Source organism: Alosa sapidissima, chromosome 16 (assembly GCF_018492685.1).
Source record: "Alosa sapidissima isolate fAloSap1 chromosome 16, fAloSap1.pri, whole genome shotgun sequence".
Classification (NCBI taxonomy): Eukaryota; Metazoa; Chordata; class Actinopteri; order Clupeiformes; family Clupeidae; genus Alosa; species Alosa sapidissima.
Window position 1 is genome coordinate 12,561,446 of NC_055972.1, and position 21,847 is coordinate 12,583,292.

At 41.0% G+C, this 21,847-nt stretch overlaps 2 protein-coding genes across 4 annotated transcripts in view; one reads left to right on the forward strand and one right to left on the reverse strand.

The window, feature by feature from the left end:
• The window catches only part of march5 (membrane-associated ring finger (C3HC4) 5), a 38,409-nt gene extending 24,460 nt beyond the window's left edge, over positions 1–13,949 (reverse strand). Inside the window, exon 1 of one of the 3 annotated variants that reach the window (XM_042065754.1) lies at positions 13,536–13,949. Coding sequence is in view for 2 of the 3 variants with exons in the window: in XM_042065756.1 (XP_041921690.1) it covers positions 13,536–13,579 (44 nt within the window). In the remaining variant the exon portion in view is untranslated. The remainder of the gene's footprint in view (positions 1–13,535) is intronic. The other 2 variants (XM_042065756.1, XM_042065755.1) reach the window with 2 other exon arrangements.
• Positions 13,950–14,009: 60 nt separating this feature from the next.
• cpeb3 (cytoplasmic polyadenylation element binding protein 3) overlaps positions 14,010–21,847 on the forward strand; it is a 43,894-nt gene continuing 36,056 nt past the window's right edge. The window contains 2 exon segments of the mRNA XM_042065752.1: positions 14,010–14,201; positions 16,695–17,554. Of these exon segments, the coding sequence (XP_041921686.1) occupies positions 14,162–14,201; positions 16,695–17,554 (900 nt within the window). The 5' untranslated portion in view covers positions 14,010–14,161.

The following is a 21,847-nucleotide window of genomic DNA, read 5'->3' on the forward strand; positions in this document are numbered from 1 at the left end:
GGATACATTTATAAAATAAGCCATCAATAGGTTTAGGTTATATGGATTGAAACAAGATTCTGATGATTTGGGGGTATTTTTAAAACATGACCCCTCAAATGATGTCTTCTAGTGAGTTTTGAGGGAATATGGACAAATTTAGTCATACAAAATAAGCCATCGGTAGATTTAGGTATCTGAATTGAAACAAGATTCTAATGCAGGATTGTTGCAATGATAACCATGACTGTGACTGTCAAAACATTTCCATCTGATTCAATAAAGACTCAGTCAAGTAAGTACCTTCTTAGTCAAAACATTCTTTTTGGATTGATTATAATACAACAATTTAAAATGTACATAACAAGAATGTAATTATTAATCTACCACCTCACTAATAAACATGCAAACACACACACTGGTGGACAGTAACTAAGTACTGGGTATGGGTATCTAATTCAATTATTTAATTCTTTGGAAGGTTTTTACTTCAACCCCAATTACAATTAAAGGCCAAATATCTTTAGCAGGGCTTAGAAACGGTTCAAAGAATGAAAATGAAAACCGGAAACGAACACAGTTTTTGGAAGGGCGTAACTGAAAACGGGAGCAAAACCAATTGTTCCGGAGTGAAAACGTCATTTTCAATTTTAGATAACCGGTTAATAACGGTATTTATCGTTAACCTTTGTTTGAATATTATTCAAAACTCCATAGGCTTGGAAAGTCACCTGCCCACACAGTGTTCCCCAGACCCCTTATAAGATAAATTTAGTCAGATGTTATGAATCGGTATCTCCCCTGCATAATTGGCTAGAACTACTAGTTGATAAAAAAAGAATATTAATATCCAACACTATCTAACTGCCTTTTCCAAGTATGTAGTCTAAATTACTGAAACAATTTGTGAAATAAGATACCAGAGACACTAGGCAAATATTTATAGGCCTGTCATGCAGTTGGTAGCACCATACATAGGTTAGGCTATGCAAGGTTTAAAGCAAGGACATTTTCTGTGCCTTTAAGTTAGGCTATTATTTTTAAGACCTAATTGGGGGCCTAGCAGCGAAGCTTGCACCCATTGTTTTACTAGTTTTTCCTATTATTAGGGGTCCGAGCAGCGTAGCTGCAGGACCCCTATTGTTTCTGTACCGTTCATTTTTGGCCAAAATTCTGTAAAAGTCATACTGCAGCCTAAACCGTAACTCCAAAACTAAAACATTTTCAGGTATGGTTACCAGTACCCCCCTCTACCCAGAACGCAAAATTTGGGGTACTGCACCCAAAGGTGGCGCTATTGGAAAAAAAAGTTAATTATGCTAATTTCTCCTTACCAGATTGACCTAGACTCAAAATTCTTTCATAATATTAATCTCTACATTTAGATGCATCTTTTTGGCCCTGGTCTTATGGTCATAAAAAGTTATAAAAAGTTTTACACTCTTCAAAAATAATCAAATCTTCACCAAAATTCTCACAGACAATGTTTAGACCAAGCCTTACAAAACTTACTGCTCAGAATTTTGATATTTTGTTCCATTTCAGAGATATAGGCCAATAAAGTTAGACCACTTAGGCCATTTTTTCCTAGATCACCTATATTCCTATAAACCGCAAGTCCTAGAAACTTCACATTTTCAAGTATTGTTACCAGTACCCCCCACTACCCATAACCCAAAATTTGGGGTACTGCACCCAAAGGTGGCGCTCTTGTCAAAAATGCTTATTTCTCCTTACCAGATTGACCTAGACTCACAATTCTTTCATCATATTAATCTCTACATTTATAGATGCATCTTTTTCATCCTTGTCTTATGCTCTAAAAATGTTTACTTTTGCCACAATTTCAGAGAAAAGCCAAACATTATAAAAAGTTTCACAGGCTTCAAAAATTATCAAATCTTCACCAAAATTCTCACAGACAATGTTTAGACAAAGCCTCACAAAAGATATCAAAAGAATTTGGATATGTTGTTCCATTTCAGAGATATAGACCAATAAAGTTCGACCACTCAGCCCATTTCTCCTATATCACCTATATTCCTATATGAGTATTTTTTTTCCTTGGAGAACAACCATACAACCATCATTATGTGGATACCATTAACAGTGCACATTTTCAGATCTGTATTCTTTTTATAAAGCCCTTAATTCTATTGTCAAATGTATGCTAGGAATTTTCTTGATGTGTGTTTGCCAACACACATTTTCACCATGTGAATGTGACTGCCAAATATGTAGGATTGTCAGTGGCTCAGTGGGATAATGCCTAGTGCTGGTGTTTGTTAGGTTGAGAGTTCAAATCCCCGATAGTGCTTTAGGCTCTAGCTCAAATACTATTGGTTATTGAAGATTCACACCATTGAACAGCACCTGAATGACATCAGGCAATCAACAGTCATTAGTTGCCAAGAATCAGAATGCCGACACACTCTGACATTTAGGGGAACTTCTTTGTTCCCTATTTTTCCTTCATCATTAAGTCTATCATATTTATATTTCATCCATTAGTGTTCTTCTCTACAAATGTCTAATTGCCCCAGAATTTCAAAAAGATTTCAGGTGTACTCTTTCAGGAAAGCCCTTCATTTTATTGTCAAATGTATGCTTGGAGTTTTTCTTGTGTGTTTACCAACACACATTTTCACCATGTGAATGTGACTGCCCAATGTGTATGATTGTTAGTGGCTCAGTGGGATAATGCCTGGTACTGGTGTTTCTTAGGTTGAGAGTTCAAATCCCACTTGAAGCATTAGTGTTAGAATACTGTTGGGATGTGGATGTTAGCATTCTACAATAGAATGCTGTTGGGTTGTGGAGGTTAACACACTATAACATTACAGCTACTTGTCAATATGGACTGCATGGTAGTGCAAGGCAAGTATAACTGTATAATTATAGGCGGTTTATCTTATTGACTCCAACACAGCTGTAGCCTATAATTATTTGTTATTCTTATAATATTGGTCATTTCTTATACATATTTAGTCGGCTCTTCCACTTGACAGAACAACTCTGTATCGGTTAAGGATGTCACGCATGAAACAATGCTGCAGAAACACGAAAATACGACTTTGAGTTTAGTAGGCTATAATTTGCAGTTCCTGTTTATCTATTGCACGATGGGTAATGATTTAAAGGAATCGTGTTGCAGTCTTGTAAATAGTGACCCTGCAAGATCCCTAGTCATTGCAAAATCATAGTCTGTGACTTAAAACTCTACTACTTGTCTTCAGATGTGAGAGGGTCTGAGACTGTAGTCTTTCAAAAATCTTTTCCAAATCTTTGCAAATCTTTCCAAAGTCTGTCAGTGTAAGGAGGGCTTGAGGTGAAAGTGCTGTGGAGAAATTGCAGGATTGTTTGGCTCTGCCACCTAACCACACCCAGTTTACCTGCTGGGAAATCCTGTAGCTCCGGAGCAGGGGCTCAGACCAGGATAAATTGTTTGCTCGCCCTCAGTTCACTCTTTTGTTCATCTCAACCCAGCACTCCAGTGTGTCCTGCTCTGTGTTAGTCTTTGAGTTAACACTTTAATGACCCTCACTATGACTTTTGTGATGTTTATCAGTTTGTAGAGTGGCTCTAACACCATGTGTAAAGTTAAGGTCTTTGTTTGTTGGTTTGGTGTGTTGGAGTCCCATGTGAGAGATGATTAGGTGATGTTGGTTGACTTGGGATGTCAAGTATTGTTTAGTTGTACCTTATATAGCCATATGATTTCAGTTTATTGTTCAAATGTCAATTGGTTTGTTTGTGTTGTACTGATTTACCCCATTTCACTGATTACTCCATTTTCTGTTTGTTTCCTCTTTGATGCAGCACACATACAAGTAAAGAACAAAAGAACAGAAGAATTGAAACTCAAATAAAGTTCACTTGTGTTGCACCGAAACCTGCCATCTCCGTGTCATCACTCCATACCATTGAGCCTTCTGACCGAGGCTCTGCCTGCTCGCCACACACTCACTCTACCTCGACCCACATCGCCCCCTACAGTTCCTTCAGTTGGGTTGTGGAGGTTAGCATACTAGAATAGAATACTGTTAAGAATACTGTTGGGTTGTGGAGGTTAGCACACTATAACGTTACAGCTACTTGTCAGGACTTGTCGTGCAAGGCAAATATAACTGCATAATTATAGGCTGTTCATCTTATTGACTCCAACACAGAACCCACCCCCACCCCCCCTTCACCTACCACCACAAATACAATTCCATTCTGTGGGAAACACTGCCTTCCATTATCAGACCCTTCATCTTATCCATGACAAATGCATAGTCCTGTAGAATAGAGTATTGTTAGAATACTTTTGGAGATTAGTGCACTAGAATACTACTGTTAGAATCAGGGATGCAAACAGAGGTATGGTCAAAAAGGAGTGAGATTATCGAAGCCCACGCCCCCACAGGAAATATCATATAATTACATTTTGCCACCACCTCTGCAGGGGCGGAGTCAGAGGGGTGGCTCCGGGTGGCACAGGCCACCCTTGAGATTCGATTGGCCACCCCCAAATCTTAGTCTACAATTGGCCATTAACATGGTCTAAGGCAGGACCTTTCTTGATGCACTTGCAGCAGTTTGAAGTATCAGACGTCAGAAATGTAAGTGGCAAACACGCTTGCCTTTATTGGCCTACAGGCTACTGCTTGTGCTAACACGCAAAGATATCTATTTACCTATTGCATCTGCCAGTGCCTATTTATCTAATCACACACTTAAGTCGCCGACATTTGATCGGTCATTAAGTGTTAACTGTAGGCTAAAGGCCTATACTTTTGTAAAAGTGTTTAATGGTAATAATGTCCTAATGTAATGTTAAGAAAACTTTTCATTTATGGTTCATCAAGCTTAGGCCTACTCACTAAACACTCGTCGCATCTAGGCTACAGGTAGCGATATTCTGATGACATGTATGACCATTCAACCAGTCAAGCATTTGTTAAAATATTGAAATTATTGGAAGTTTACATAGCTTAGGCTAAACTGTATGCTTATTTCGTCCCCAATACCTGTTTTATTCATCCCGATCAGGAGGGATAAATGAAACATTGTGCACAATCCACTTTTGCTTATAATAATTAAATAATTCCTGAACGCAGGGCTGGACTGGCCATCTGGCATCCTTTTTCCATTTTTTTTTTATTGGCCGAGCCAGTCTTTATAAAGTTCATTTTCCATAGTAGCACGTGACAACAAAATCATATGCCTGCGTTCTGTTCCCAGAGCTTTCTCTGTCTATGATCTGCAGCGTTTCTCAAATTATGAGCCTCCTCGACAAGTAGATTGCTGGTCTATGGAGCCATGAATTTAAATTACGCCCCACTTCTGTCTGTTAATTTGCGGCACAATTGAATGATATTATAGAACCGCGGACCAAAAGGTTTCCCCGATCAGGAAATACTCCTTAATTTGAATCTTTTTGTAGGCCTAACAGAGGTAGCCTAAATATCGTGCCTATGGCGATGTCCGCTTAAAAAAAACAAAAAAAAAACAAACATTTATTTCACTTGTCTCTCTGGATTGAACGCAGAATGTGGGCTGTTGCGCAAATAGATGAATGAGGGAGGGAGATTCTGTTAACAAAAACCTAAAGTTTTGCTAACATTTTCTCCATTATTATCGTAAAATATGTCTCCATGCAGGGCAGGGCTGGTTCTAACCTAGGCTAGGCTACTATATTTGGGTGCGCTGGTAGAAATTTTGGGTGGGCAACATAGCAAAGCTGTCAAATTGGATCAAAACTAACATAAACACAAAACAATAAGTACTACCTAGCTTGAGTTACTGCAGTCAACAGCCAGGGATAGGCATGTCTGATGTATTTAAAATACAAATTTGTATTTTATTTAGTTGGAAAAAAATGGCATCGTATTTTTTGTATCAAAATACTTTATAGGTTTGTAGTTTAAAAATACTGCCAAATACTTTTGGTAAAACCAATAACCTAATTTTGGTGATGTGATTATAAAAGTGAAAAACAATGAATGCAGCACTGGTGCTGACTTGTAATTTGCCCACAGTTGTTGTGATCAGAATATTGAGATTCAGGCAGATAAGTAACATGTAGGTTGCTCACACACTCATCCCAACCTCAAGTTTCTTGAGAACTTTAGTCATCCAATTCGAAAACATTGAACCGCTTATGTGGTTGCCCTGCAACAAGTTGCCCCATGTGCAACGTTAACAATGTTTGCTCACATACACAATACACTCCTTCATACCAACTTCAAGTTTCTTGAGAACTTTACTGATCATTAATCATCCAATCGGAAGACATGGAACTGGATATTCAACCTCAAAAGTTTTGAACAACACAAAGTGAAGGTTTTATCCAGATCAAAACCAAGAATAGATTATGTGATCTAATCCAATTTCAGGATCCTTGTTTCCCTTTGAACAAGCCATTTTCAAGATTTGATCCAATCCGATAGCCGAAATCCGGTAACTGAAATCCGATAACCGAAATCCGATAACGTTTCTTTTGAACAATTGGGCCAAAACAATCAAAGCATATGTAAAACTAAAAAGCTATGCTACCTCATGTTTGTTTTGCTCAGACACCGTAAATCACCGCTTGCGGTTATATTTATTATTATTTATCTGCCATTGGAGTCTATGGTAGCCTATAGAACGCCTGGCTAAAAAGTGCAGATTTTTTGGCAGAAAGTTTCGGAACACTCCACTGACCACTCACGCTCATACGGATCTCTAAACGCAGCCGTTTAGCACCACCAATGGGTCGAATTTGGACTCACATTCACGCATGTAACAATTGAACGGTGTGTTCGATTTTCACAAATCAAGCACCGTTGGAATCCCTGGACTGACCTGAGTTGAATGACCCCTACTACGTCACTTTCTGCCATACTGGATTTAGTCCAAACTCTACGAAAAGTTTCAGCGGTTACAAATTTCATCCGATTTTCACGAGACTTGGCGGAGATGATCATCAGACCGAGCCGCACAAAAGATACTTGTCAGATTTTTCAAGTTTGTTTGCCCGGGACAGCCAATCAAATATGGTGATGAAGCTGCCAAACAGGAAGTGGACTAACATCTAGGTGATGCTTTGAGTTAACATAACAAAACTCGATACCATAAGTCAGGACTCTGTCCCAATCACTCACAGCAATTTTTTTGCATATACATTGAACACACTAGCGCCACCACCAGTTCAATGCTGCACATGCATTCATGCGCATGATCCTTGACTCTTTTGTCTGTTTTTCACAATTGAGGTAGCGTCTGAATCCTTGGACCATCCCGAGTTCATCGACCCCTATCCCGTCACTTTCCGCCATATTGGACCTCCGCCATATTGGATTTGGTCCAAACTCTACGGAAAGTTTTAGCGGTTACAAATCTCATCTTCAGACCGAGCCGTAAACGATACTTGTCAGATTTTTTTATTTAAAATTTATTTGCCCGTGACAGCCAATCACACATGGCGACGATGCCGCCTAACAGGAAGTGGGCTAACATCTCGGCTAAGCTTTAATGTATGAAGTCCAAACTTGGTACAGGGACTTGGTATCTGATTGTGAGGACACACTAGGAAAATGGCATCATTTGGCCTCTATAGGGGGCGCTGCAATACAGGAAGCGGGCTCGTATCTCAGCAACTCTTCGTTGTATGAAGTCCAAACTTGGTACAGGGACATAGTAGCTGATTGTGAGGACATGCAAGGAAAGTGGTCTTATTTGGCCTCTAGGGGTGCTGTAATAAAGAAAGTGAGCTCACATCTCAGCAACACTTCGGTGTATTAAGTCCAAACTTGGTAGAGGTACATGGTAGCTGATTGTGAGAACGCACAAGGACATTGGTGTAATTTGGCCTCTTGCTGTGAGTGCTTGCTCATGCCATGGCAACGCCATTCCTGCTATAGCGCACTGCTAGGCCCCGCATTGCTGCTTGCAGCTATATTATTATATAGGTATTATAATATTATGATATCAAATTATGTTTTTGCTCAGAATGAACCTAAATGGAAATCAGTCCCCCTCAGTCCCTGACCTTTAGTGCCAAATTATGTTTTGCCATTCACAATTTAGGCTACTCACTCACTCAGAAAGTGGTGAACACGAGTGAACAAGCAACATGTTAATTTCTTGAGGACACAAACTCCTGCTGGCCTCAGCTTGTTGGTTCATCTACCAGCAAATGACTGAAATCTATCACCCAATGAAACTGGACGATTTAACTGGAATTTAAGCAATTACATCTCATGCACAAAGCTTCATATGTGATGTGCTTTGACATCAAACGTCTAATCTAGTAGCCTACTCTGAGTAGGGTTTGTTTGAAAATAGTAGGCTACTTTTACTTATTGTGATTGAGTAGAATTTCAGTCATGTAACTGTACTTTTACTTGTGTAGATTGATTTACACCATATATGAAAAGAAAGGAAAAAGAAAAACGCAACCGCCACCAGCTTGACGCCGACTAGATATTCTAGTTTGATTTGACATGTCGACCAAATTGGGATAGTCATAGATGCTGGGAAAGTGGATGCATGACAATTTTGAGAACCCGTGTTGAATTACCACGTGTATTAATGGATTGACATCGACAGCAGTATTTACAATCAAAGGTTATAAACTAGCGACACACACAAATAGACTTTACACGTTAAACGTTAAGCTACGCATGAGCATGCCCTTATTATCTGACCTGACAATCATCAAAAAATTCGATGAGACAAAGTCTTGCGGATGTAAATGACGTAGACTAACAGTGAGGTTGTTTATGGACTGACTATGGGTCTGATTATGGACTTTTTCGACTTGGTGGTCAAACTTACCACTTCGCTGCAGGCTGACACATAGTTGCATGCACTGTGCAATCTGCTGCCAATGGTGAAATTTCACGGGGGTCACTGCGCTGATGGTGATGGGTGAAACCATTGTGAGGGGGCGGGGGATTCTAAATCGGCGATTTCTGTTTGAGAGGAGTTTGGTGCGGGTTTCACACCTTCTCACAGTCCAACATGTAAGAACATAAAATATACTTAATAAAATATTATCTGATTTATAAATGGGGTGGCAACAGGGGTGGCAAGACTGTGTCCCAGGGGTGGCAGTTGCTACCCTTTGCCACCCCGTAGATCCGCGCATGAGGCGCATTGATGCGAACGACGGTACAGATCCACTTGTACTTCGCTTCATTTTGTCGTGTCGCATTCCACTCTAGTCCTATGGGTGACGTCAAGCGACGCGCGCGCAAAGCATTCCGGGAAGGCAGTGCTGCATTTGAAATAATGTTGCGCGTCAAAAAGCTGGCCGATGCCCAGCTTTATGCAAATGAATCCGTTGAACGCAAGGCGACTCCAATGAAAGGACGAGGTTGTAGGTCCTTTGTTCTACCACAACGGTGCCTGTGAAACTTTGGTTCCGCTTACAAGACAAATAATGTTTTAACGATCTCTTCCACGACCACCTAGTAGTCCATAAAACAAACGAAACTTGGATTTGGATGAATATATTGACTGTTGGTGTTTCTGGTGAGGATGTGAGATTGCATTGAGTAGTTTAAATAAAACGAGATTTCGAAATGGCTTGCATAATTTGTTTAGGCTATTAATGTGTTGTATACTGTTAAGTACATGCCTAAAATTGTGGTCCATTTCTGGAAAAGCACTTAAGATACGTTAAAACGAACTGAATATGAGCTGGTAACTGACATTTTAAACGAAACGCCCACACACGACTGAACGAGGGGAGGCAGCGCGACCCCATGCGTATGACGTGTCGTGCAAGTGGATCGGTACCGTTTGTCTACAAAATACACCGCAACATCGAGAAACATTATTGGTGCAAACCATAGTCACGTCGCGAATGCAGCATAAAAACTACACACTCCCATCAACGTTAGCAGTTTCGCGTTGTGACTCGCTAGTAGTTGCTTCTATCAAATCCAAAAGCGCGCAGAAAACACGGAAAGTTAGACTAGCCAGCCAAAATGCAGAGATTGAAGAAATTAGTGCTTCTATCCACCGAATTCATTGGATATAGGAGGAACAGGATGAGATTCTGAGAATGCAGTGAGAGAAGGAAAGGTAACCTAACATGCCTTTTAGCCCAGTTGGACGTATTGGCTGCAATAATAATATAGCTGTAGCTAACAGGCACAAAAGTAGCCTCCCGTAACTCACATACACACAAGTGCAAAACGAAAGTAGGCCTAACGTTTGCCTACTGCCCCCATCAATGCAGATATTTCAAATAAAAAATAAAAGGATAAAAAAATATACATCCTTAATAGCCTATGTTGGGTTTTGTGGAAGAGAAAATGGACTGTTTTAGGCAGTATGCAGTCAGATAAGTCACCTTGGGCATATTTGGATTAGCTACAGATGGATTCACAAATAAATAAATTAGCCTACATTTGGCAGGATACTTGATATACAGGCTAAATGCAAATATGGCAATGTATTATATTATTTTACATTAACAAAATGTAGGAAAATAGAACAGACTGAAAATAAAGTAGGCACTGATCTTTAAAATCCCTGTAGCCTAAATGTTGTTAGTCATTCTTAATATTCGCAATTGATGCACTGGCATGTTTAACTGTTAGCTGGAGTGTAATGTTAGATTATGTGTAAGTTAAGTACAGAACTGACTGTGCGCCCAAATTTTTGTCTGTGCTCCTACATTTTTTAACTTGGGCGCACAAGTGCTCCTGGAAAAAAATGTTAGTGTAGAGCCCAACTTTAAATATTAAAGGTGTGAATTAATTAACTTATTCACCACAATTTTCCCTTTCACACAATTGTTAAGCTGTTGGAGCGTTTCTGAGTATCTGACTAGAAACTAGGCTACATTTCTAACTCCAGGGACATGATTGAATAGACAATCTTATTTTATGACAAAAACCCATTACATTAATTTCTGTCACAGATCGCATTACAGAAGATTTAATATACTACGTCTTTATGCATCCCATAGAGAACACTGCACCAAAGAAGTTTGCTGAATTATTTGTTGTGTATTGTGCTTAAGCTCTATTAAGTCTCAAAAAATGTCCATGCAACTCAAACTGGATTGTCATCTCTTTGAGGAAATGTTGAAACTCAAAACTCAAATTTGAACAATATGATTCATTTCAGAAGCAAGAAATAAAATGCCACATAAAACGCAAACAGAAGGGAGCATCTGAAACAAAAGAAAGACACGCACACACACACAAACACACAGTAAGGAGCACATGGCAGACAAGAAAACGTGTGAAACGTAGAGGCTGTGTCAGACAGCTAAAGGTCAGACAGGATTTAAGTCTAGCTGGCTCTCGGCTGCCCGTTGAAGACTGCATTGCAGGGGAGCCAGCTGCAAGTGGCAGGCTGCGATAAGGGCATCATGGCACTGTGTGCTCAGCACTGATACCAACAACACTGTCGCCTAATATTAGTGTTAGGCAACATAACGACGTCTTCATGTTTAAAACGGGGTAACAGGTTTCAGCAAGGGACAACAACCTGAAAATACAGCATGATACCAGCAGGCGGCACAGCCAAGATTTGCCCTTAAATCGGCTAGCCTAATTAGGCTAATAAACAGACAAAGCACACTCATGTATCTGTGCGAGACATGTATAAATCATGATAGTAGTGCATGTGTTTCAATGAAATTACATGCCTCCAATTGGTAGTACATGGGTAGCCTGTTCCATAACATTTACTTTTATTCATTTAGCAGACGCTTTTATCGCAAGTGACTAATAGCATTCCAGCTACAGTGCAGAGGACGCCTTAGGTAGGAATTACTACTGCATCAATCAACTATTGGGCTACTAGAGGATGCGACTGCAGATATTATAAGTACTAGTCAAAGTGTGGTAGAAGGAGAAAGTGCTAGATGGAGGAGGAGGTAGAGGAGGGAAGTGCATGATAGGTTGTTAGAAAGGTTAGGAGAGGAGGTATTCACGAAAGAGCTTTTTGAAGATAGAGGGGGACACGGCCTACTCTGGTGACAAGTGGCTGGTCATTCCACCATCAAGGGACTACAAATGAAAATAGTCTGGATTGCTGCGTATGTACAGGTAGCAGTGGCAGACGACGCTCCTTGGGGGAGTGCAGCAGCCAAGGGATAGCCTAACATATGTCCTAAGAGCACCTATGTAGATGGGAGCAGACCCAGCCTTCATTTTGTAAGCAAGCAAAGGTGACTTGAATTTGATGCGGCTAAGGGTTGTCAGTGGGGATCAAAGAACAGCAGGGTAATGTTTGCCCTTTTCGGTTGGTTGAAAAACAATCTGTAGCAGTTTCACCAAACAAGTTGGAAGGCTCGTGAGGGCATTGCAGCAGTTAAGGCGAGAGATAACCATGGTCTGTAATAGGAGCTGGGTGGCGTGTTGGGTAAGGTACGGCTTGATTTTAGCCAAGTATCAATAAAACTGGTAAATAGCACTGTTGCCATTCAGGACACACATTGAAGACTGTACATCTTGCAAAAAATGGAAAGGCAAGAAAGCATTCTTAGTGAAACACACAAGCATGCACAGACAGGGTTGGGGAAAGGGGTCAAGGGGACACCGCAGTGCAGGCCAGAGGCAGGCCACAAGGAAAAAAGGGTTTCACAGTCATAATGAATGTTGTCAATTTCATGCCAAAATGGCTGCTGTGAAGGGCCCATTGATTATACTGAATGCACAATAAACGAATATGCAACAGGATCCAATTAAAGCGTATGCATTTATTACAACCAAGACGCTCTTTTGACACTTCCACCCAAAGGTGTACTTTGGCTTGCGTGGGAGTAGAAAACGAAAGTATTTAAGTGCTGTACAGCAAGTCATTTTTAGCCTGGGAAAACCCAAATTTGGTATGAGTATTCCCAGGCAAGTCATTTTTACAATGCGCACACATTAATGTTGTATGTCTCCATTTGAATTACGTTAGTCTGAGACAAAGTATGGGTTTGGCTGACTAACCTTGTACAAAAATATCCTAGATAACGAGGATGAAGTGACTAACTTGGGTTGCTAGCAGCGTTGCCAGTTGGTAAGCAGTTGATTTGAATTACAGTAATCTAAGGTTGAATAACGGTACATTCAGGTTTGCTGCTTTGTATGGCCCAATTCTCCCTTAAAGACCTTAAAATTATTCGTATGGCTCACACTCCACAGTAGAGTTTTACTCAGGGCCCAAATAACTGTGACAAAGCTAGCATATAGGGAAAAGTTAGATAGGTAGCCAAGTCCCATGTCGATGACATCAAGGCATTTTGCCTACTGTAACGCAGGCTATCGCTAACATATCCTAGCCAGTAGCCAGCTAGGTTAGCTAAGTTAGCAGTTAGGTGATAACACCGAAAGTATGTGGACAATCTAGCATAGAATGCAACTGAGTGAGAAGAAAACAAATAGTTATTCACGGACAAATTATCCTAACGTTGAGCATTTTGACATAACAGACAAGTAATGGCTTCTGGCTAGATTTAGATCTGGCTATGCTATGTGGCAAGCTTGTTAGCAATTTGGTACTGTAATATGCTAGGACCGAATGTGAAGCTAGGAATGACATTAGCTTCTAATTGAAATCAGAAAGTCACTCACCTGTCCACGATCTGTTGCATTACGACGGCATTCTCATCTGCCATATCGGTGTATGCTAACGTTAAATCCTTTCTGGGCACAACGACTGAAATGCTCTAGGTTCAGAGCTGACGTTTGCTTTGTAGGCCTCAGTGAGATACGACTGACAGCTAGCTAACGTTACCTAGCCAGCTAGCTAGGATAGCTAATGTTAATGCGCTAAACTACGTTAGGTGCTAACGGTGACGCGAAAATGTACAGCTAACGAGAACTAACTAGGAAACCACGACTCCCGTAACACCAGGTTATCTACGACAAAACATGATATTTGTAACGGGATTTAACGCAGGTTCTTCGTCCACAATCTTGTTCAGATAACCGATACTTTGTTTGTTTGGTCTGACCGCTTGACTCCATTGACTGTTCCTCTATGAGGTAACGTTGGGGACCAAGGCAATGCGCACTGCGTCACCAATAATAATAGAGCGTGCGAGGCTGGAGGACGACACATCAACTAGGACTCTGGGATATGTAGTCACAGTTCAGATTTTTCTCCTTCGTGTAGCCAAAAATATCAAATTAATGTTCTAAGTCGAGCAGACTGTCCTTACCAGGAGGCACTAAGCCTACTTGGGTTGACAACCAACATGAAGATACACATATGGCTTCAGAATACATCATACTGCGGTAAGATTTTTAAGAGAACTCTGCCTCAGAATCTCCAATTCGTGGTATAGCTGTACTCTATATAACCTATAGGCGTGAACGATTCCATTAATTACATGCAAAGAATTATATGAACTCCGCAAGGGATATTTGTTTGATAGTTTCATTTTCAAAGAAAATATAACCAGACGTACGAGTCAGGAACAGTAAATAGAAGACGTCTTTCAAAAATAAACGTTCTGTTTGTAGCATCTGGTTAAATTTTGTCCACGTCAACCAGGCTAACCTAAGAGGTCTGGCATGCATTACAGTGTTATTATTACTTAGGTAAACATGGCGTTATACCATGTATACTAAGCCAGCTATAACTATTTTAACAGTTTGACACAGTTATTCAAGCATTTAAATTAAGATAGGGGAGCATGTGATTTTTCTTTTTTTTGTCCCCCCCACCCCACCCCATTGTGTTTCTTTTTTTCATTTTATTTCTTGTTTTTGTTCATTTAGATAGAACTGTGTTGTTAATAAATGTCTATGTAACTGCTGTAATAAAAGTGACATTAAAAACTACAATCCCCATTAGCCTGTTCTGTATCGTCCATGCGCCGCAGTCAATCAGCTGTTGAGGCAACTGCTGACTCTACCTCGGCAGAAGGGTAGCTCATTTGTCATATCAATACCCAGACGAGGCAAACAGAAATAGCCTTATTTACAGAATCCCAAAAGGTGAACGATAAAGGTAATGACTATTTCATTTAGCGATAAAATGGAACAAGAAATGCATGCGTGACAGAATGTTTCTAACCATTGGTGCAGCGTCGGATTAGGGAAGTGGATGCGAACATTTTTCTCGAAATGGCCAGGTAGCCTATATGGATGTGTTTCTGACTAGGATGTGTTTGGAAACAGGCGTTAAACTATACATGCACGTGTATTTTAGTCTTTCTGTATAATAATTAGCCTCTTATCTTTGTAACTGTCTCTGTGTATTGATTACTTTGATGACCTTGAATAGGCAGCTCCTTTGCAGCAACCAGAAAACAGGGATTAACTGTGGATGGACTACCATGCAGCCAGTTTTACAGCGGTGCAATATTAGTTTCATTCGAGGATAATGATGCTCCGATTAGCCAAATCACAAAATTAGGTTATGGCAAGCATTGCTCAGCAAAATTGATAGTCGCATTCATGGTAACCCAGGTCGAAGTAATAATAGTCTGGTCGATGTTGAATAGGCTATGTCATGACCTTGCAGATTATGTTTATACACAGATAATCAGGGGGTAATATCACTTAGCCGTTTTGTCTTAAAGTTGCTGCAATTGCACACATTGGTGTGAAATTGAAAATAATTGCCTGTCATTGACACAATGACGTTTCAAGGACTGTTTTGCGTAATACAGATGGTTATGCATATACTCCAGATAGCCTAAACTGAGTAGCCCAGCTATTCAACGAATAACCACAATGGCCGATTTCAGAGTTAAATGGCAAGTTGGCACTAACCCTGTGTCATAGCTCGCAGAAACTTTGCGTTTCAGAGAAAACTAACCAGGAAGTCAATCTGTGATAAAGACAGTTAAGACTGTTAGCCTACCATATTCTTACTGACATGTTTTCTGCAGCATTCCAGCTATGCCATGGGTGTAACCCAAGAACTTGTAATAAATATAACCCAGTTGCTCAGACGCATGCGAACATAGTTGTTTATATTCAGAAAACACAGTTCATCATGCAGACTTTTCCTCTGCATCCAACATCCAGAAATGACTATTTGAAATTATGATAGCCTTGGATGATGTGTTTTCTATGACATGCGTTGACGCTGCTCTCATAGCCGAATTCTCGCTCGATCTATTTCTCCAGATGACAAACGAATATTGCGGAAGTCAGGCTATGCCAGTAGTGTTGTTGGCAACTAATACTTTTTCGATGTTGCATGGTCATTTTATTGCCCTTTGCGTGCCTGATGTTCCACAGTAGGTTACCCCTGGTAGATAGTCTATGCGTCTGACTGAAATGTTGAAGGCTTTAATGCGTCAGTAGTAGGGAAAGGTAAGGTGCTATGTCTCTTTAACCTTGCTGAAGGACGCAGCTGTATTTATTGACGTATGCAAATTAATTTAGGGCGGTCCTAAAAAAAAAGCAGGAACAAGAATCGGTTTCACATTGCAGTCTGAAGTTCCGGTGAAAGGGAAAAGAGACGTGGCGAAAATTGGTGAATATCGGCGTCCTCCAAGTTTGTCCTCTGTAAACGTCTTTGGAGAAAGCTGGCGTTGAATAGAACAAAGCCACCGAATCTGTTCTTGAGCCGTGATATTGTAACCTAATGTGCTCTCACCGGCAATTTTTGCTAAATGGGTGATTACGGTTTCGCCCTGCAGTCTGCTTTCACCAGCTATACCAGAAATAACAACATCCCGGCGTTTTCTCCGAGCAAGCACTATAGCAGCACGACGAGTGTAGTTTATGACATCCTCAATAATAATTCGTCTTTGTTTTTCCCCGTTGCAGCTCAGCAAACCATGCAGGATGATTTACTGATGGACAAAAGCAAAGCTCAGCCCCACCAGCAAGACCCAACAAACGTAGACCCTCCTTCTACCCCGACCCCCTCATCGGAAACCCCAACCTCGGAGGAGAGTCCATCGAGTGTGACTAACCAAGCACCCTGCGCTCAAAACAACAAAGAGAAAGTACCGATGGAGTCGCCGATCCTGCCGGGGTTGAGCTTTCATCAGCCGCAGGAGACCGGTGGCACCTCCTTGTCCCCATCATTTGGTAGCACTTGGTCTACTGGAACCACGAACACCGTAGACGATAGTTTTTTTCAAGGAATACCATCAGTTAATGGGACTATGCTTTTTCAAAATTTCCCACACCATGTCAACCCGGTTTTCGGAGGGAATTTTTCACCACAGATTGGATTGGCACAGTCACCGCACCAACAGCAGCAAGCACAGCAACAGCAGCCCCAGCAGAGGAGGTCTCCTGTTAGTCCCAGCCATGCCTCTTTCCCCCAGAGAAACGCATACAGTCACCAGACCGTCATGAACAGCAAGGCTTCGTCGTCTTCTGCGTCGTCGTCAGCATGGAATAACCATCAGAACGCACCGTGGAGCACAGGCTCCAATCCCTGGAGCGGGCTCCAGGCAGGCAGGGACCCACGGAGAGCGGTGGGAGTCGGTGTTGGGGTGGGGGTCGGTGTCGGGGTGCCGTCTCCCCTCAATCCTATCTCCCCGATGAAAAAGCCCTATCCGAGCAACGTCATTGCACCTCCGAAATTTCCCCGTCCTGGTCCCCTGACCCCTAAGTCTTGGATGGAAGACAACGCCTTTAGGACAGACAACAGCAACAATATGCTACCTTTTCAGGTAAGCAATGTTTGTTTCTTTTTAACGAATTTTGACAATTTAGTTGGGCTATTTCAATGTAGGCCTATAGCATGTGGTCAACATTCACCCACATTCTCATAATGTTAAGTATTGTAGCCATACTATCTAAAATAATATTTTATGATGTCGCCACGTATTTATGACTGCAGCTTCTGGGCACTGATCAAGTAGCGTTTCGAGTCTATCTACGACTCATAGCAAATTTATTGGGAAAGCAAACTTTGGTGTCTAAGCGCGTAGCCTATTTTCATCGAATGATCTGGGTCCCCTTTCGACCCCATACAAAGGGAACATTTTGTCTTGCCTGCCGCGGTTACTTTCGACAAAATAACTATTGCAGGAAATGACCTTCAAATATCCAGAACTCTGCTGTTTCCTATAGTGTCCAAGGGTTTATTGGCCAAACATCTTAGTCTCCAGTCAAAACCTTAATGATGTGCTTATGACTATTGATACTAGCCTCTACAAATTCGCCTGCCGTTTTTTAAACTGTGATTGTGTTGTCCAAACCGCAATGATATGACCGAGGCCTTCCCTGTTGCAAGTTTATGCCATGTCGGCTATGCTTGAGAAGCTCAGAGGTGAATGGACTTTCTTGCCATAATAGCCTACAGTCCAATTGCAGCCTAACCTTATTGGCTACTTATTGGTCTAGTGTAACGTTTATGTGGCCTATTTTGTCGTTTGTAAATGTGCGTGCGTTAGCCATTTTTTATATATATATATATATATATCATTTTTATGTTACTTTGGACGGTAGGCCTATATTGAATAGGCTGACTACACCACGAACGGGTTAATTTTATTCCTCATCAGTATTCTGCCAGCTCATTCAGGCACGTTTAAAGGGAAAAGTATTTGCCTGTGATTGGCTCACTACAGACAAGTGGGCGGGTCTTTACCATATCCAGCTGGTCTTATAGGTGATTTTAACACCGGTTGTCAATAATGGAACTTTGTAATGAAATGTTGTCAGTGTTGAGCTAGTCTCTCTCTCTCTCTCTGTCTCTCTCTCTCTCTCTTTTTTTTTTTTTTCTTTTTTTTTTCTTTTTTTTTTTTTAACATAGCTGTAGGCAGTTTCATGCCAACAGGCTTCAACTCCAATGTGCAATACAGAATGAATATGTTCATATGTTGCTATAAAAATGCTTCACAGACTAGGATTCATATTTGACATTTAATTTTTTATTCAAATATGTGAAAAGAATGTAAAATTATATGGCTGTTAACAAAATAGTGGCTGGAAATATAAACAGCCTAATCACTACCCTGGGGGCATCATTGGGAATCCAAATCAGTACAGCCTGAAAGTTCTCCCAAAGATGTCCTATGACACAGTTGGTGCCAACAGGCTCACGCTGGTGGGTCGATGTAGGGCCAGCACTGCAGCAGTGTAAAAATGATGAGTCATAGAGACAGTTTACAAGTGGCAGCTTCTGTCCTGGTGCAGTTTATGGCAAAGACATGCTAGTGTGTGCTAGCATTTAAGCCTCAGAATCAGAAATATAGCCTAATCTTCTGTACTAATCTATACTAATCTACCCTGACAAATCTGGATCATGGATAAAATGATGGCCTAAACAATGTGCTATTGAAGTTGATTTGCCAATTAAGTAATAATGCGCTGGGAGTATTCTGGTCTGAATAGATGGAATTTTCGCTAGTCAGGGTAGTTACTTGACAATGGGAGCTAAATTGCATAGTAGCACTTAAACAAGCTCGGGCAATACTCTGGGTTTCCAGATTGAGGCAGATCTAACCACAGCAGTCAAACTGTTTTTTTTGTGTGTGTGAAAATAAGTATTAGTGAAAAAGATAATGAAGTATACATTTTGCTATTCTAATTAAAAACTTTGAGAGGCAATGGTTGACTTTACCACTCGTCTTGCCCACCTCACATTTTGCTGGTGGTGTCCATCCAAACTAAAGTAATTAAAATTATTGCAATTCTGTGCCAGTACATTTTCATGACCAGGTCAAGCTCAGGCTTGTTCATCTTGCATCTATGGGGGTTTAGGATTACCTTGACCTTGTTTAAATGTGCTCATGTGAAAAGTTACCAGTACAACATTGGATTGCAGAAAGAGAGGACGATGGAATGGAGAATGAAAGATGTGGTTAGGGACATTGCTGACTTCTGACCAGGATTAGGTTGTTATGTAGAACCTTCTCCAACTCTCTCCCAGTCTGCTTTAGTTCCTCTTATCCCTCCTTTCCCTGTTTTTCAATCTGAGCCCACTAAGCTGACACTTATCACCATGGCACAATATATCATGTTGGCCCCATGCTGGGGCCTGGCTGGCACATTCTGTGCTTTGTCAGCAGAGGTCAAACCAGGTAAAGATGATGTCGTGTAGGATAGGATTAAAGGAAGAATGCCTCAACCCCTGACCTGGTATGCATCTGTGTTGAGTTGCCATTGTTTGTTCCTCCCCAGTATGCAGCTTATTCCGTAACTGTGGACATTCCTGCTTGGATGGTATTGAGGTGAGATTAATGACATGCTTGTGTGCAATGGTGCCTGGCTTACCTTGGTTTTTAGCACGCAAGGCCTAGAATGTGAGGAATTTAAATTGCTAAGCCAAAGAGAGACGAGGACAGAAGAGTCGCGTGGACATTCCAGGAGGTATCTCCCATCTACTTACGTTTTTACACTTGTGTGACATTTTGCCCTGAGTTTCACTGCTTTGATTGCAGTCAAATGAAACCCAATACTTATGGAAATGAGCAGAGCGCTCCAGTGGCAAGGTCGAAGTTCTCGCTTGCAAATCCTGGAGGTGTTTGCATACTCAATGTCTTTCTCTTTTTCATATAAAGCAAGGTGAAGTGTGGTGCTTTCCAACCACCTCAGGCCCTGCCGGGTGAAAAACACAGTTGGTAAACATTACCATGTTGGTAAACACAACATGGTAATGTCAGACCTATGACTGAGTTTTTACATTTTCCTTTTTCTTCCATTTGACTACAGGCTGGATTGCCTCCATCATTCAGAAGGCAATGCAGCTCAGGATACATTTGAAAGCAACTTGAGTCACGGGGGAGGACTTTGACGTTAGGAATAGATTTGAACATACTCAAATGTAGATCACGCTGTGAAAGGACAGAGGTTTGAAGTGTGTTAGCGATAGCATTTTGAAACCAAGAGCTCAGCATTTTAAATGTCCGTCATTTGTACAAAGTGGGCAGATTTTTATCTAGGCCCAGAGAGGGGGAAATAACGCTTTTTGAATGCTCAGCCAGTTGTGTGACAATAGCGCTGGTGTGCAAACAATGTGCCTTCCTCTCACCACTGGGCACAGGAGGCCTCTGCCAAGTCTATAGGGCTAGATCACATATTCACACGCTTTCCAAAACTCCTCTTCCTTTCCATCTCCTCATTCACTCATTTGCTCCTGTGACACGCTGTTTCATAAATGCCTCCTTTGTGCATTCATATTGATGTGAACACTCCCTTTCTTTTCATTTTTTTTTAAATGAGACTCACTCTCACTGTCTCACCCTTCCATTCATTCATCCATCCATCCATCCATCAGATGACCTGATGTTTTACCCAATGTTGTCCTTGTGAAATGATGAGAGTTGTACATGATGGGTAAAACCACTTTTGTGGAACATACATACTAAGCTTAGTTATGGAGTAACCTACAGTACTTCCGTTGATACTAGGCCACAGAAACTAGTTAAAGACTTAACCATTCAGTGTTGTAGGTTCTAGTTATAAAGGCAGTCATGAAATTGAATGTGATGGATGGATTTTTCAACCTAAGTTCAACTTGGATGTTCTGTGGCCATTCCTTGTGGCCTTGATGTTGGATGTTGGAGATTGAATGCAGGCAGCCCAGCGGGTGCCATGTTCAAAGGGTTTTGTGTTTGCACACATGGTGCTTTGCCTGTCCTCTCCTGCTAGAAAATGAAGTTGAGTCCAGCAGGATGATTTTGAGTGCAGTTCAAAGGCACTGCGATCGAAGGATTTTTTTGTTCTTCTGAGTGAAGCTATCATCTTTATAGTCCCAGGTAATCTAGCCTGGTTGCCTTCATGATTTCAGTAGGCACAGGAAATTATGTACACTTGTAAAGCTAATGTAATAAATGCAGCGATCATTTCTTTTAAATATCTTTTATTGACAGACACACTAGGTATCTTTTATTGACAGTCAGACACTATCTCCACACCTTGTTGAAGTTCTTAATGCCTGTTTAACAGCATGATCCAGCATAGCTGCAGTTAAACAGTTATTGGCGTGTGCTGTTGTGGTCCTAAATTCATTGTTG